The sequence below is a fragment of the Sparus aurata genome, chromosome 8 (assembly GCF_900880675.1).
Source record: "Sparus aurata chromosome 8, fSpaAur1.1, whole genome shotgun sequence".
NCBI classification, from domain to species: Eukaryota; Metazoa; Chordata; class Actinopteri; order Spariformes; family Sparidae; genus Sparus; species Sparus aurata.
This window is the reverse complement of record NC_044194.1, coordinates 11782016-11798056: the sequence shown is the minus strand read 5'-3', so window position 1 is coordinate 11798056 and position 16041 is coordinate 11782016. Positions and strand designations below refer to the sequence as shown.

The 16041-nt window shown below is 44.6% G+C and overlaps 1 protein-coding gene across 5 annotated transcripts in view; it reads left to right on the top strand.

Annotated features, from left to right (window-relative positions):
* tln2b (talin 2b) overlaps positions 1–16041 on the top strand; it is a 97359-nt gene that overhangs the window by 31923 nt on the left and 49395 nt on the right. For all 5 annotated transcript variants that reach the window (XM_030425648.1, XM_030425647.1, XM_030425646.1 and 2 more), the window contains exons 2-6: positions 5522–5695; positions 5784–5881; positions 6099–6228; positions 6909–7064; positions 7632–7774. In XM_030425648.1, coding sequence (XP_030281508.1) covers positions 5560–5695; positions 5784–5881; positions 6099–6228; positions 6909–7064; positions 7632–7774 — 663 coding nt within the window. In that variant the 5' untranslated portion in view covers positions 5522–5559. The remainder of the gene's footprint in view (positions 1–5521; positions 5696–5783; positions 5882–6098; positions 6229–6908; positions 7065–7631; positions 7775–16041) is intronic.

Here is a 16041-nt window from a genome sequence, read left to right as displayed (position 1 = left end):
CTGTTCACGTGGTAATACCACATTAACAGGCTCTGTCTGAGCAAAGCTTTGTCATTCATATGTTACAACTTTCTTGCTTTCTATCAATAAGGGAAAATTCCTAGTTCTTGGCCAAGTAGTTGTAGAACATAGTCATACAGAATAGGACATTAATAAGTGCTTTATAATAACTACTAAATAGCCTATGTGCTACTTAACCTGCATGCTGGAATAGTTAATCGTTAATTTGTGCACCCTAGAGTTAATTTGTGTTGTGTTTTTACACAAAAAGGCATAACCCTCGCTCCATCCATCATTCTTTTGGCAGCTTACAAACATGTGACTTTTTGCATCAGTGTACCATAATCATATTCTCCTCATGTTATTGATGGAGTGAAAGCGAGCTGGCGGAATGATGTCTCCCGGCTTCATACAGCGCTCAGATTACAGCCCTGGGCTATCAAATGGATGTATAATAATTTGCTATACGTTAGTTGTAAATCAAGCACGCCTCGCACACATAAAGATGTATTTATGGTGATTGATTAATGCTTACCTCTTGTGTGTAGTTAGGGCCCTGATTTACCAAATTCAAATTAGGAGGTGAAGCGCTCAAAGTGATTATCTTATATAGCAATCATTAAATGTAGAAACAGCTCTCACATCTGGTAGGGATAACTCACCTGACCTTGGTGAACGAGTTGAACAGAAACTTAGCGTCTGCGTTTGTGGGAAAATTGGATTTGAATACACAGATGTTTGCTGCTGTGTGACCCAACTGTGTTCCAGGAACACACAACGGTCTCCGGAGACGTGCTACTACGGGCCTGCAGATGACTGACCTTGCCTTTCATTCAGACGGGGCGCAAAAGGCTGACGCTATGCTCAGAGTGTTGGTGCGGGATGTAAAGAGGAGAGAGGAGGAGGAGGAGGAGGAGGAGGAGGAGGAGGTGTGGTGTGGTGTGGTGTGCAGCGGTTTTAGCCAATTAGCATTTTCTCAATGCACACATGCTTTAATCCTGCTGTTCTTAACAGTCCTGAGAACTGCTGAGGTCTGGATTACTCTCAGCCCTCCATTCAATGCCACTGACACAGTACACGCTTAAATTAAACAAAAATAATGGTCCACCGGGCCGCAGATAATATGCTATAGTAACTGCCACTTCACTGTATTTGTGAGGTTAGTGAGGGATGCAGCCACAGTGTTTTCCCGCTGCTTAACTGGCTATTTTATTTGACCTTTGGGGTTATTTTCAATCGCATCACAGCTCGTTTAGAACGAATCGGCATCCTTTGCAGTACAACGGTAGAGTCGCCTCGCTGATCTACCTTTTTATCCCAGAGTGGCTGTTCTATCCTCGCAATAATCGGCACTGATGGTTTAAGTAAAACTAGAGATGTTTTCCGTCTCCACTCGCAAATGCCGCTTAAGCAGAAAGAGTCGAAAAACATCTTGTTTACCAGGGAATCATTACTGTTTGTCCCGTGTTCTCCGTTTAATGGGTCTGACCTTGAAATTCCTGCAGCAATGCAATGAGGGGGGATGGTTCAGATTTGTTGGTTTGAAAAAAAAAAAAAAAAAGGAATTACGTACGCTATAAATTAGTTTTTCATTCCAATTTAACTCGAGTTGCTCTCATTATTATGTTCTACTCGCAGCGTGCTGAAGGTCAGGAAGGTTTTAAGATTCCTACGGTAATTAATGTCTTCAGAAGCACAAAGTCAAGTGTTTGCGCTGTGTGTACTGCTGGATCCTCAAAAAATATATCTTGTATCACACGAACTATAGGGACAAAATTGGTTTTATTATAATATGACATCTGGTGTAATCTGCTGTAAAATGCAGTTGACAATCTTGTGCAGCGTGGCTTACATGCTGCACAGCTGATACCTGCATTGTTCAAAGCAACTGCAAAGCGCTCGTATGCTCCTCACAGTTGGGCATAATGGCCGTGGTATCAGCTTGCTATCTTTGTTGCACTCTGCACGCCCCGCATATTCATCTGCACACCGCATGAGAAGCACAGAGCAGGCGTGTGCTCTGCTATTGATTGAATCAAAACCACGAAGCTGAAGCACCCCTGTACGGCATTGTTGCACGGTGTCCTTGAAAGAATGTTATTCATTCCCATCCACACCCTGTTCTGCTCCCAAGGGTCACTCTGCTTCAGATTTGTAGTTCTATCGGAAGCGTTTTTCGGAAAAAGGACTGGTCCAGAGAACTGCTGAGGCCCCCGGACCAACACTGTTTAGATTTCCTCCTTGGTCGTTGTGTGACAGACTGGCGCAGTAATCGCAGCAGTTGTTGCTCTCGGGCTGTGCACTGCTGCTGGTATTACAGTCAATCATTAGAGCCGTATCCTCTCCAGATGGCTCCTGCCTTCCCTGGTCTCTATTGAATTGTCCATGTTTAGACTCCTCCAGCAAGCTGCTCTTCGGCCATTTTCATGTCTTAATATTTAGAGTAGCCAAGAAATCGAATTCAAAGCAGGACGTTTTTTCTGATCGTCACGGGAGATAGTGTTTTGAAATTACATTTGGAGGTCTACCTAGTGATCCAGAAAGGGTAATAAAATAAATAAGATTGAACAGAAAGCGAGTTGCTCCTTGTCACTCAGGCTCGGATCCATACGTGCTTGTAAGCAGAGCTAATGAGTAGCCGGCTGCGCTGGAGTGTTTGCACGAGGTTCCTAGTGAAAACTGTGTGCTCTCACACTACCGTAAGCTCGAGGATTATCATTATCCTCCTGGGATTCATCATGCGGTTTTCTGCAGCACTTTCTCTCTGAAGTGACGGATGCTACTCACAACAGACTAAAGCCACTGTTGTCAGACGCAACCTGTCCAAAATCCTCGAGAAACCGCATCACAATCTGTATTTTCTGCGCACGCGTCTCGTCACCTGTGAGTCTACATCCTGAGCCTCCCGCGTCATTGAAGAAGTGGAAGAGCCGGATGACAAAAACTCGGTGGGGCTTCCCTGCTAGCCCCGTATAGAGGAGAGCTCATGCCGCGCCATTACCCCTTCCTCTTTGTGCTTGTCTTTCCCACTTTGTATGAATAAAAAACTCAGGGGAAGGAGTGGGGCTATTGGAAAAGGAACACATGGCCACTGCAGAGCACACAGTCACAGGCAGGCTCATTCACAACTCCATCATTACAGAAAATTTACTTCTCAGACTTTCTCTGCTCCGGTTCAAAGGGGGGCCTGTGGATGAGCTGTGAATCCCGAGCACAAAACAAGTCTTTGTCTCAGAGTGCGGCTGAGATCTGAATCCCGTCACTGTGAAGATTTGAACTTTTGCCTTCATCTCCAGCCGTGGAGACAAATACCGAAATACTTTTAGAGATGAAGTAGAATTTGGAATAGTTGAGCAGATTTAATGAATGAATGAGTTGACTGTAACACAGCGTATCTGCAAGTCATTTGATAGTCGATCGATTGTTTCAGACATTTGTTTTTTTTAAAGCAACAACACCAGAAATTCCTCGGTTACAGTTTGTCAAATGTGAATATTTGTTTCTTCTTTTTAGTCGTACATGTTATTGAACCAGACATCTTTGTGATTTGGAGAAAGCAAGACATTTGAATCAAGAAAAGAAGATCATTTTCTGTAATTTAACAACACATGGTTTTGGTTGCGCAAGGAAATTTGTGTTATTTGCTCTGCACACCGCAGGTCTTTCAACAGATTCTGATGTCTTATAGACCCAACAGTTAATTGATTAATCAATTGATGAAGAATTAGTTGAATAATTATCAAAATGATCACGATTTGCAGCCCTAGAAGACAGTAACACCAGTACTCGGGAACTTGAATCTGTGCCTTGTCTTCTCTAGGAGAGATCGGTGGCTTTGAATGTCTCACAGACTAATTCCTCTCCGCCAGAAAGTGACGACTCGATTTTTGGCCTAAATGTGTTTGAATAAGAGCCTCCCGGGTGTAGATGGCCCTATTCATCACGTTCACCCCTCTCCCCGCTGAAGCCAAGGTCAAGGAAAAGGAGAAACCCTCTGCAGTATTAGTCTCTCTCCTTTTTTTTGTGCATACGAGAATCTCAGAATACCTGAATTGATTCACCCTAATTGCAGTATGTGACAAAGACACCCACTGATTTGTCTCACAGTCGAGTCGGATGCTTCTTGGAGGAGAGTGCGAGCCGGGAGAGGAGCGGATAATGATGCGGCGGTGGAATGTCATTTTCTGTGTTTTGACTCGCCTCGTGTTATTCCTGACGATTAGAAGAGATTTGCACTTATTTCTCTTTTACGGCTCCGAGGTTACGTCTCTTGCCTTTTCGTTCGGCTAATTCCACACACACTGCAATCAGGCAGAACCTTTCAGACGCTCAACCCTTTAATATCAGAACAGCAGGGGAGAAAGAGGAGCTGCTGTACGGCGGTAACACTGATTCACAGGTAAAAGTGTCCCTGAGGAGATAATTGCGAGGATTTGTTCTGCGCCTTGTGGTGTTGTATATTGCCTCCGACTCTCCCTCTTCACACTCCCGAGCATGACTGTTTTTTAGAGAGGACATTTTAATAACCGCCTGTTGATACTGGTCATGATGCAGACTATCTATTCGGGATCGCAGCCAGCAGTCGGGCTGGCTGATACGGCCTCAAAATGGCTATATCCCCATACACAATATATCTCTCTCTCCCACTCTTCCTCTCTCTCTGTCTCTGTCTCGCTCTATCCGTAGATAGACGTGTGTATGTATGTTTATATATACTTGAAGACTCATCCTTAGTATTTCCCAAGCATTTCATATTCTGCCCATTTTCAGGTTCATGATTTCACTTCGGGGTTGCTGCAAGAATGGTTAACGTGCTTTAATGCTCATAAAACGCAGCAGTTCTCTCACACTGTCGGAGCAGCAGCCCCTCTCTCTTTACACACACACACACACCTGAGCCATCACCGCTCGCCGTGTTTTTCCGTTTCGGCTCCGTCCTGATTTCGGCTTCAAGTTAGCTTCACTTATGTCGTGAACACAGGCAACACATTTATGCAAACATGTGACACGCCGATGCAGCGTGATGTCAAGAAGTCACCGAATTAAAGGCAGGGCCGCCGATGAGGCGTGTCGGGAGCGGCGTTTTCTGGGGGAAGAGAGGAGCTCCCGGTGGCACAGATGGAATTTATTAAGCACACAAGAACCTAAACTATATAGCACACTAAAGGAAAGCAGAAAAAACGAAGAGGCATAACAGTTCCGCTTTAAATGCCAGGGCTAGGTGGCCAGATCATTATATATATTTATGATCAAGCAACTCAACAGCTATATTGTGACAATACTGAATGGAGGACTAATGGTGTTTACACAATACATTGATAAAAATGTAAAGTAGAACAGTCTGGTAAGCTCAGAAAATGTTCACTCTTTACTGTAATGCAGTCTTTAAAATATATCACAATATGATGACATCCAAAATCGGTATATACACAGTACATAATCATGTCTCCCAATATTGTCCACCTCTCTGTAGCAGTGTGACTTCACCCACTCTGACTCTTCCTCCTTCTGTGTTTTCCAGCTGTGTAGGTCGGCGAGGCCATTAAACTACCCACCAAGATGGTGGCATTGTCGCTAAAGATCTGCGTGCGCCAGTGCAATGTGGTGAAGACGATGCAGTTTGAGCCATCCACGCCGGTGTACGATGCCTGCAGGATCATCAGAGAGAGAGTCCCGGAAGCCCAGACGGGACAAGGTCAGTGAGATGACTCAGAAAATGTCTTTTGTTGTTTACATAATGGGAATCTGTAGGCATCTACATTTACACTTTTTTTGTGTTTCAGCGTCAGATTATGGCCTCTTCCTGTCTGACGATGATCCCAGGAAAGGAATCTGGCTGGAGTCTGGAAGGACCTTGGATTACTACATGCTGCGAAATGGAGTAAGACTAAGTCATATAGTTTGGGGTGGGGAGCCATCAGTGTGAATTACCATCTCTTTAAGTGATTTAAAGTTTCCAGTGGGACCTGTTTATGCTTGTTTTTATGTCTCCCTTGCTTGCTGGGAGCGACTGCAGTTAAATGTCCAGACGGATCAGTTTAATGGTGTCACTTTGCTTCCTCTCTTGTTTTTTTTTGGTTTTTTTTTGGTTTTTTTAGGATGTTTTGGAGTACAAGAAGAAACAGAGGCCGCAGAAGATCAAAATGCTGGACGGCGCGATCAAAACCATCATGGTGGACGACTCGAAGACGGTCGGGGAGCTGCTCGTCACCATCTGCAGCAGAATCGGTAAGTCTCCACGAGCGGCTGCTAATATGAATCATGTCAAGCCGTCGTCTGAGGCTTGAATTATTCATCAGAGGTTTTATTTTTAGTCCGCGCCATACCACTTGACTTCATACATTACTGTACATTACTGTACAGTTACGTGCCATGAAATTCATATTTAAACAGCCGCATTTGTTAAGCACTTTGGCGCGTTGGTGTACGCTTGATAAAACCCTAATCACTTTTTGGTTTAGAGCGCTGTGGGCATGATTTATCAAGCTCAAACAAGCTGGTTTCTAATAAATGCTGAAGTGTTCTTCCTAAGGGCCAGACGGTGCCATCCTCGCCTGTCACTAAGGTGTTCCCTGAGCAGTACATTTCAATTATAATGGGCTGCCATCAAGCTCAATTGGGTGAGGAGGAGAGGGATGTGCGTCTGGCAGATAGCTTTATTGGAAAATGTTTGTTTGGAGTAGGTCTTTCTGCTTGGCTTCCCCTCCTTCTCGGCTTCCATTTTAGTTTTTCGCTGGCTCTCTTCCAGCTTTCCCTCACTTCTGTTTCGGAGCCCAGAGAAAGAGATAAAAGAAGAAAAAAAAAATGAGAGAGCGCAAGAGGAATCGAGGAAATGCTTTCGCTATCACAGCCTCGGTTATCGTCCCCTCCTCTGAGGATCTCCTGGCTAACTTGTGCCCCTTTTTCAGGAATCACCAACTACGAGGAATACTCCCTCATTCAGGAGGTGACGGAGGAGAAGAAGGAGGAGGGAATGGGGACGCTGAAGAGAGACAGAACTCTGCTGCAGCGAGATGAGAGGAAGATGGAAAAGCTCAAAGCCAAACTCCACACGGATGATGACTGTGAGTGCGAGCTTGAAAACCCCCCCCCAAAAAAAGCCTCCAGGAGCGTTGTTGGTATCTTGATGGCTTTACACCCTTTTTCTTCATTTTCACATTAATGAATCTGACTCAATGCCATCATGTGGACATGTGCTTTATCACCCAAGTCTAATTTATTGCACGGACATATCAAAGTTTAATGAAATTTCCACTGTTATCTTTCCCCCCCAGAGGACACCAATTAAATTTTGAAACATTCGAATATATAAATCACCCTCCAACTTTGGCTGAGAACTGGCTTTTTGTTTGTCTCAGCAGAAAATAATGTAAATGACGCTGTTTATGCCCTGTCAAGACTTTCACTCCCCCCCCCCCCGTGAATAATTTGCAAGATTGTCTGCCTGAGCTGACGTCTCTGAGCTGCCTGGTTAACTTCGCTGTCAGTATCCCCTCCTCTGGTAGCGTCTTTGCAAAGTGAACGTCTATTCATTTCAGTGCGTGTGATGACGCGGTGTGTGTGTGTGTGTGTGTGTGTGTGTGTGTGTGTGTGTGTGTGTGTGTGTGTATGTGTGTGCATTGATTGGGCAGTGAACTGGCTGGACCACAGCAGGACGTTCAGGGAGCAGGGAGTGGAGGAGAGCGAGACTCTGCTGCTCAGGCGCAAGTTCTTCTATTCGGACCAGAACGTGGACTCGAGGGACCCCGTGCAGCTAAACCTGCTCTATGTTCAGGTAAACCAATTACACACACCTTTTTTATGCTGGTGCAGCAAGAAAACAGAGGGAGGCGAGGCGGGATGGACTACTGTACTCATTCTGTACATGCTGTGCCGGTACACGATGTGTGCACTGTACACATTTTTTTTGCTGGTAAAGGCCGACCTGCAAAATGAGGCCCAGGCAGGCGAGCATGTGGTTTAACCAGCATGTTTTTTTCTTTTTGTGCATGTTGTAAAAAGAGACACAAGATGCAATTAGACTCAACAACTACGCTTTAGTGTGCGTCTTACTTCTGGCCAGGTCTGGACTGGATGAAATGTGTACAGCTTAGTTGTGATCCAGACAGGTTTGACTAAATTCCCCTTGTACACTATCTTCTAATTTCTAATTTTTTACATCCTTGATTCCTTTCCCCCGCCTCCTCTCCTGGTGTCTTAGTCCCTCCTCCCTGACATCAGAGCGGAGGCGGCAGTGACGAGGCAGGAGGAGAGAGGAGTCTAGGCGACAGGCATTTAACAAAAAATGAGACATCGGCGCTTCAGAGCCATATTTTAAAGCGACATCAATCAAATATGACGTGTGGCACATCTGCATCATCTGTCCATTGTTTTGTTTTCGCCCACTGCTGTAGTTTATGTTCTCTGTCAGATGAGCTCAGCAGTGTTGCTCCCAACTTATATACTTACTTTTAGTCATCGCACTACAGGGCATATTGTGACGCGAGTGTTATCGAGGTGGAATATCATCGGTGATTATGGTTAGAACAGCACGTAACGAGGCACTTTACAAACAACGAAAGGCGTTTGATCATCTTTAATAAGTAATACGACGTGTCAAAAGGAAAAAAGAAAGATTCTGAGGCCCCCTGCTCAAGATGCATTTTAGGAATTTAAACGTCCTGTATCCTGACATGTGGCTCGCTCAGATTGATTTCCAGGTCGCAGGCAGGAGCACAGATGAGAGAGGAAACAAGGAGGTATTAATTAGAGAAATGAGAAGAGCCCTATAAATCCTTGAACATGGACGCAAAGCTTTAGTTGCAGATAAAGCCGTGTGTCTGCTGAGTGCAGCAAAACAAGCACTAAACACAACGCTGACAACTCCTCAGAAAAGCATCCGGCTCTTTAAATGCTAAATGCTCCACACTTGCTAGTGGCCAACTTTGGATAGGTATCCTACACGAGTATACAAGAGCTTTTCCACAGAAAAACTGCTGCTGCTGCTGTGGCTAAAACCGAGGCCGAAATTTGAGTGGATCAAAACAGTACATTTGTGGGCTGTATAAGCAAAACAAGCTGCTGAAAGAAGCTGAAACGCTTCATAGAGCGGCGTAGAACTACAGATGCTGGTGCTAATTCTCCAATTTGTCACAACAAGCAACCACTTTCACATTATTTCTGGTAGATTTGATCCGATGTTGATATAAAAATATTGATTTGTGCAGCTTTAAGTTCCTTTTTTATTCCCACCTTCACGCTACTGTTTTCACATCAGTATAATGTAAATGGGCATCGCGTGGACACTATCTTCTCCGTACATACGTGCAGCTATCAGCACCACTGCTTTTTGTACTGATCATTGTTGGGGCCCGTCACTCTGACAAAGCCAGATATTATAATGTGGGGAATAGCTTTCCAACGCCATCCTTCTGTTCTCTGTGTTTTGGCAGACTCAGTAAGATATTGCTGGAGACAGATATCCCTTTCAAGTGGGCTGCGCTACACATGATTGACAATTCCACGGCTGATTAAATGAGCGCACTTCTCGACGTTTTTTCCTTCTGATTTCTAACCTTCAGAGCACGGCTTCCATTTTGAAAATTGCATTCATGTAGATGGAAAACCGTCTTATTCAACACCGTTTCAAATCAGCCCATTCCAACTCCTCAGCTCACAATGCTCCGACTGAAAGAAATATTCCAACTCTCGACTGAACACGCTTCGCCTGGCCGCGCCATACTTTTCAGAGGGGAAATATTCTAGATGTCTTGTGCGCAACTTCTCATTTTCTACAAAAATTCAGCTTGACATATTTGGTGTCCTTGGAAAACTTCAGGATCCCCCGCTGGAATTTCAAATAAGGCTTGAGTTTGTACTGACTGACCAAAAGGGTGATTCAAGTGGCTGGAGAGGTTATCCGTATTGTCATAAGTTGGTTGCTCGTGTGGTTTGGGAGTTTTCAGAGGCGGTGAGTCACGTCAATACTGAACACTTGGCATACATCTGGTTGGGGCTGGATGCAGTCTGACTTGGTGGTGATGTTACTGGATGTCTATTTTATTAGTTAGTTTCTCTCTCTCCCTGTGAGTGTGAGTGTGTGTGTGTATGTGTGAGAGAGAGAGAGCTAAGCAGTGGTAGTTTGACCATTTTTTTATAAAGCGAAGGGAGCCCTGCTGTTACCGGGGAGTTCCCTGAGGGGGGTCAGCTGAGTCCAGTACGGCACTAGTCAAGGGTTTGCTCGCTGCACACACCACTGCATTCACATTAGTCCATCGAGCCGCGGGAGGGGAGCTCCCCGCTGACACCTAGAATCAAACACACACACACACACACGCACGCACACACACACACACACACACACACACACACACACACACACACACACACACACACACACACACACACACAGATAAACCTCTTGGGAGCATGGGATACTCACAGAAGCTGATGGTAACATATTTAAAAAGACTAGTGCATTGCCCGTAGGAAGCATGTATTCCTATAGAAAAGTGGGAGGTTAAGTAGCTTTTTCATGGATGGCCAAATGAGGCTGTGTTTGAAGGTGGGACGTCAGGGATATAATTGGCTGTTTTTGACTACTTTTGATTATACCATTATATTTCACCTTAAAAACTATTTACCTTGCCTTACTTGGTGTAATTATTTTTAGCACAACCTCACATGTGTGACTGTACAGTTATTTTTTCATTTTAAGGTACTATATTAACACTATGTCACAAAATAACATAAAATCAGAGTAGAAAAATTTAGTTTTTTTACTGTGAAAACCACAAATATGTTTAATGAACCAATTGCATTAGTTATAATGCAAATATAAATTGTTGTTTACTAAATTGGTGCATAAGTTTTTGAAATTTACAAAGTTATGTGTAACTATTTACATTTAAATGCAGGCAATGCCTCAGGCTCCTCAGCTCATTCCTGCCTGTTCCACATTCAGCCGTCTCCTCCTTGGTTTGCCTCACAACACGACTCCACTACTCACTAAACACACCACACCAAACACTACATAACACACTAACTATACACTCCAAACACGCTATATGTCACAAATCTCTCAACTCTCAAAACTCGCTATCTCTGTCGCCGTCTCCAACACATCACTGCTGCTGTCAATCATCCGCCGATGTCCCTCCCACATCTTCCTGTTCCTCAACAACCAAACTTGCTGCTTGGACACTTTCGTGACAAAAGCACATTTTTACTGTTTCTTCTTGCACCAGACATAAAGCAAACGTAACGGCAATGTTCGCGAAAAAGCGTGGCGGACATTATTTACCCTAGGTCCGGTTTTGGATGTGCCGGTGCATCCGCTCCATCAACTCGGGAGGTGGGCCTTGTGGGTCGGTTAGCGGCTAGCAGCTAGCTACACACGAACATCCACAGATTCAGATCCCACTTTGTCGTCCGTGCGTCTCTGGATCTCCTCAGACCCCAACAGACTTGGACTTGTTTAATCTCATTAATCCACAACAGTCAGTTTAGATACACAGAACGGAACCGAACCGGCGGCAAAATCCCGGTCCAGCTCGTGCCGCTGCAGGTATAAATCCGCTTGTGACAAAAGCGCATTTTTACTGTTTCTTCCTGCACCAGACATAAAGCAAACGTAACGGCAATGTTCGCGAAAAAGCGTGTTGGACATTATTTACCCTAAATCAAGTTTTGGACATGCCAGTGCGTCCGCTCCGTCGACTCGGGCGGTGGGTCGTGTACACCGACATCCACAGATTCCGATCCCACTTTGTTGTCCATGCGTCTCTTAAGGTATGTCGTGGGCTTGAGCTCTGCAGTGATTGGCTCTGGTGCGCACGTGGCCACGGTGTGCAGTGGTTGGCTCTGGTGCGCACGTGACTGTGGTGGCTCCGGTGGACAATGCTTGCAGAATTTGTAAAGCATTTATGAAATAATTTATTCACATTATCATTGCAGTCCAAGCAAATGCTTAGTTGCACACCACTGAACCACGCAGCAGCCATGTTGAAAGTCTCAGGTCAGTCTGATCCTGATCCGCAGAGATATTTGAGGAACACACACACACACACACACACACACACACACACACAGACAGACAGAGATTTCTCGCTTTTATAGAGAGATATATGCTAACAATAAGATTGCTGCCTGCTCCACCCGCACATAATCTCGGCAAAAAAAAAAAAAAAACAGCGCACACTTATGCGCAGCCGTTCATATTTGACACTCTTCATCTTCTCAGTCCCTGCCGCGTTGGGAGTTCCTGAATCTGTTCATAACAGGCACCCAGCCACCCACCCTTTCTGTCTGTTTCCCGCTGCTCTCCACCCTCCTATCTGTCTGTTCCTGTTCTTGCCTCTATATTTTCTTACCCCCTCCGTTTCCTTCCCTTTTCCAGCTCGCCTGTCTCCACTCCCTCTCCATCTCCTACACATTCTGACATAATCGCGCGCATCCCCACCCAGTTACCCTGGCACACACCACGGCACGGTGCATATCATGCTCTCCTCTCCTCTCCCGACACGGACTCATATTTCCTCTCGCGGTAACGACCCCGCCCCCCCCTGCCCCCGCCTCCTTTTTGCCTCCTCGCTGCCCTTCCTCATCTGTCTTTCCCTTGTTCTCTCTGTGACACACACTCAGATTGTTACACGGGCAGATCACAGAGACTCCTCACATGGCAGCCGCTCTAATTTGTCACTGTGTTAAAAAGGCCAAACAGAGCCAGAAGAGAGATCTTTAGCAGAGTGGAACATACCCCGGGCCTTCCTCTCCCCAGCTTTTTTATTCTTTTGTCACGCAGCTTTTTTCCTCTTTCATTTTCCTCTTTAACATCCTTCATCATTCACAACTCTCTCGTAATTCTCAGAAACCTCGGCCGCGTTGAGTAATTCGATTCAGATGGTGCCGATGATGACATTATTGCTGGTGTTCCTTTGACGGAGCATCCCTGCGAATTCGGCGATGATCTCAGATGTTTATTAGTGATTTGAAGCTTCCATGATTTCTAACCCACCCACACACACACACACACACGAACGCACAAACACACACACACACACACACGAACATAATGGGAGCTCTGCCAGTAACCGACTAATCTCCTTTACTACTCAGCCACTCCCTCTCTGTCATGTATTTGTGCTAAGGCCAGGATAAACCTCCGCAGCAATAACATCTCCCTGTGTGTCCTGCTCCTTTGCTTTTCGCCTTTGCTCACTTCAGCTGATTCTAAAAGAAAGTACACCCTTTGTACCGTGGCATCGCCCAAAGCGGGGACAGAAGATGAATTTGCCATCCTACAGAATGTAACATCATTACATCATCACATTTCTTTGCAGCAGCGGTTCTGTAAGAGCTTGTGCACTTTAAGAGCTTATGAAGCATTTCGGCTTTATTAAAAAAAAACAATACAGAGAGATAGAGGAGAGAGATGGGTTGAAGGTTGGATCTGAACTAAGGCCAGCTCAGATACTGAAGATACTGAACTTATCCACCGCGATGCCCCTAATTAATCTTTTTAAAATGGAATATACATACGATTTTTTGTCAAAATACAAATGAATAAAACTGCGTTCTCTCCAGCTCATAAAACTGTTCAGTATTCCTCTGTTCAGTGATTTATTAGCAGCCGTCCTGATCGATCTCTGCGTGCATTTAGCTGCTGTGTTGTATCCCTATGTCAGCATTTATTTTTAAGGCTGTATTATACTCTGTGTGCTCTGCTGATCCGTGGTCGACTGACTGACCTCAGCGCTGCAGCCTCAGGCTGTATGTGTCACAGCTTCTGATGTCTTGTGCTTCGCTTCCACCCATGCAGCTCTATTAAAATGTCCCAGAACCAGCGCCTGTTTGCCTTGTCATATCCGCTGTAAGAAAACTCAGGGCCTGTCCTCGTTGTCTTTTCCGTTGACGGGCGTGGTAAGAGCCGTTTGACCAAGACGAGACTTGTACCTGTAAATTGGCCGCTTAATCTGAGGCCGACTGATTTGGAATGACCCGGCCAATGAATAATTTAATGTTGATTGTAAACTTTATGGGATTATCACTGAATGAGTTTGTTAATGTGTCAAGTATACCTTTATTATGTCTATGTAGCTATCAGCTGACCAATAACTTGGTGTACAGCATTGCCATTGTAACTTGACACCTCTCACATTACTCTGCTGATACGTCCCTACTCACGAGGGCTGCAGCAAATGATTATTTTCATCATTAACGGATTCATTATTAGGTCGATAAAATGCAGAAAAGATTGTGAAAAATGCTCATCACAATTTCCCAGAGCCTTAAATTATGTCTATGTCAGGTTGCTGCTTTTGTAATCAAGAGTCCATAACCCAAAGACTAAACTTGTTTATCTAAAGAGGAGATGATACATTTTCTTTTAAACAATGAACTGGTTAATTCAGTAGTCGTTGCAGTTTTACTCCCAACACGAGCAGAGCCATTTCCACCTGCAAAGCCATTTGCTGAACAATTTCTCTGTAGTTAAATGGATAGTAATTTTCTATTTACTATTCTGAACCCAGAGTAGTATTCAGGTTGTTGACCATCTTTCTGTTAATCCACCATCATTTCCAGGCGGACTGAGTTAACTCAGCGGTTGAGAGAATGAACCTTTTTTGGGGGGGAGTTTCTGGCTGCCTGGCAACTGTTGTATGTACCACTGCTGGATATCGGCTCCCTTACCTCATTACCAGTAATGAAAGAATAGAGCAGCAAGCGATAACACGCATCCTTTTCATTAGTGTTGTCATACTTTCACTTTGATTTTAGAGTGTTGATCATCATTAAATCAGTTCTCGTCATATTCTTCGCTTTACTGACAATGTTCTGTTACTCCAGCTGAGTAAACGTCTGCAAAAACAGCAACAAAAGAGTTAACATCCAGCAGTTTTCTTGTTTCTGTGAGAGCGCTCCAGCACATTTTAGTTGCTCAAAAACAGGATAGTATTTTCTAGGTTTCTAACAACATATGCTAACGAGGGACTCCAAACTCACAATTATAACATACTAGTGAGCATGTTACCAAGGGATTGGTCATCTTGGAGATCGGATAAATGTGACTTCACTCCAAAGACAATGGAAGCAAGTTTGCTCGAATATTGCATGGACAGTAATCTTGGTTTGGACATGTTCCCACTGTCCATATTCAAAAACCTGTAGCCCTGTATATAACAGACTTCCTGTGATAATTAAAGATATTAAAGCCTCTGTATCTACAGTCGCTGTGCTACACTCTATGTCTCTGTGAAGGCAGATCATAAATTGCAAACCCACACTAAGGTTTAATGTACTAATTAATTCTTCTAAATAACCGCGGCCCTCTTGTTAACTCATCATGACCGATATGCATCCTCCGAGCAGTTTCCAGGATCTAACTTCACAATGAAAGCATCTTGTGAGCAGTGTGCAGCAGGGTGAATGGCATGTGTAAGGGCTAATTTTAGAGTATCGTCTTGCATGCAGTAAAGAGCTTATGTGCTCCACTGTGAATGGCACTGGGGGAAAGGACTTGATTGTGAGTGGAGGAGATTGTTGCCCTCATTACAGCAATAAGCTGCTGCTTAGTTTTTCATTGATGTAATGGGACGTAAGAATGAGTAGGGTCCGCGCCGCGCACCGATATGCTAATGCTAAAAGCACTGATGGAGCCTTTCTCACTATTGGCTAGGCCTCTCAGCTTTTGGAGCCATTCATTTTGCAGCAGTGAGCTGGAAAGTGGGAGTGAGAGGAGACAGACAGGGAGAGAGAGAGAGGGTGTGAGAGAGAGAGAGAGAGAGAGAGAGGCAGAGCTGACTGCCCCCTGGAGAAAACCGCACACACTGACAATCATTTGAAAGATGTCAACAAAGGCTTCTCCCTTTCCGTCTACCTAAATGGTGAAGATAATGTAGACAGCCCGGCTGAAAATGCTGGGAAACATAAGTGATGTCTCAGCAGCACCAAACGGTGTTTTTGTCTTTCTAAGTGGGAAACAAAGCATTCATTAGATTTCTTACCAACATATTGAGGGCCGTTCTGTAATGCAGACGGGATATTCTGAAAGACTGGTGCATT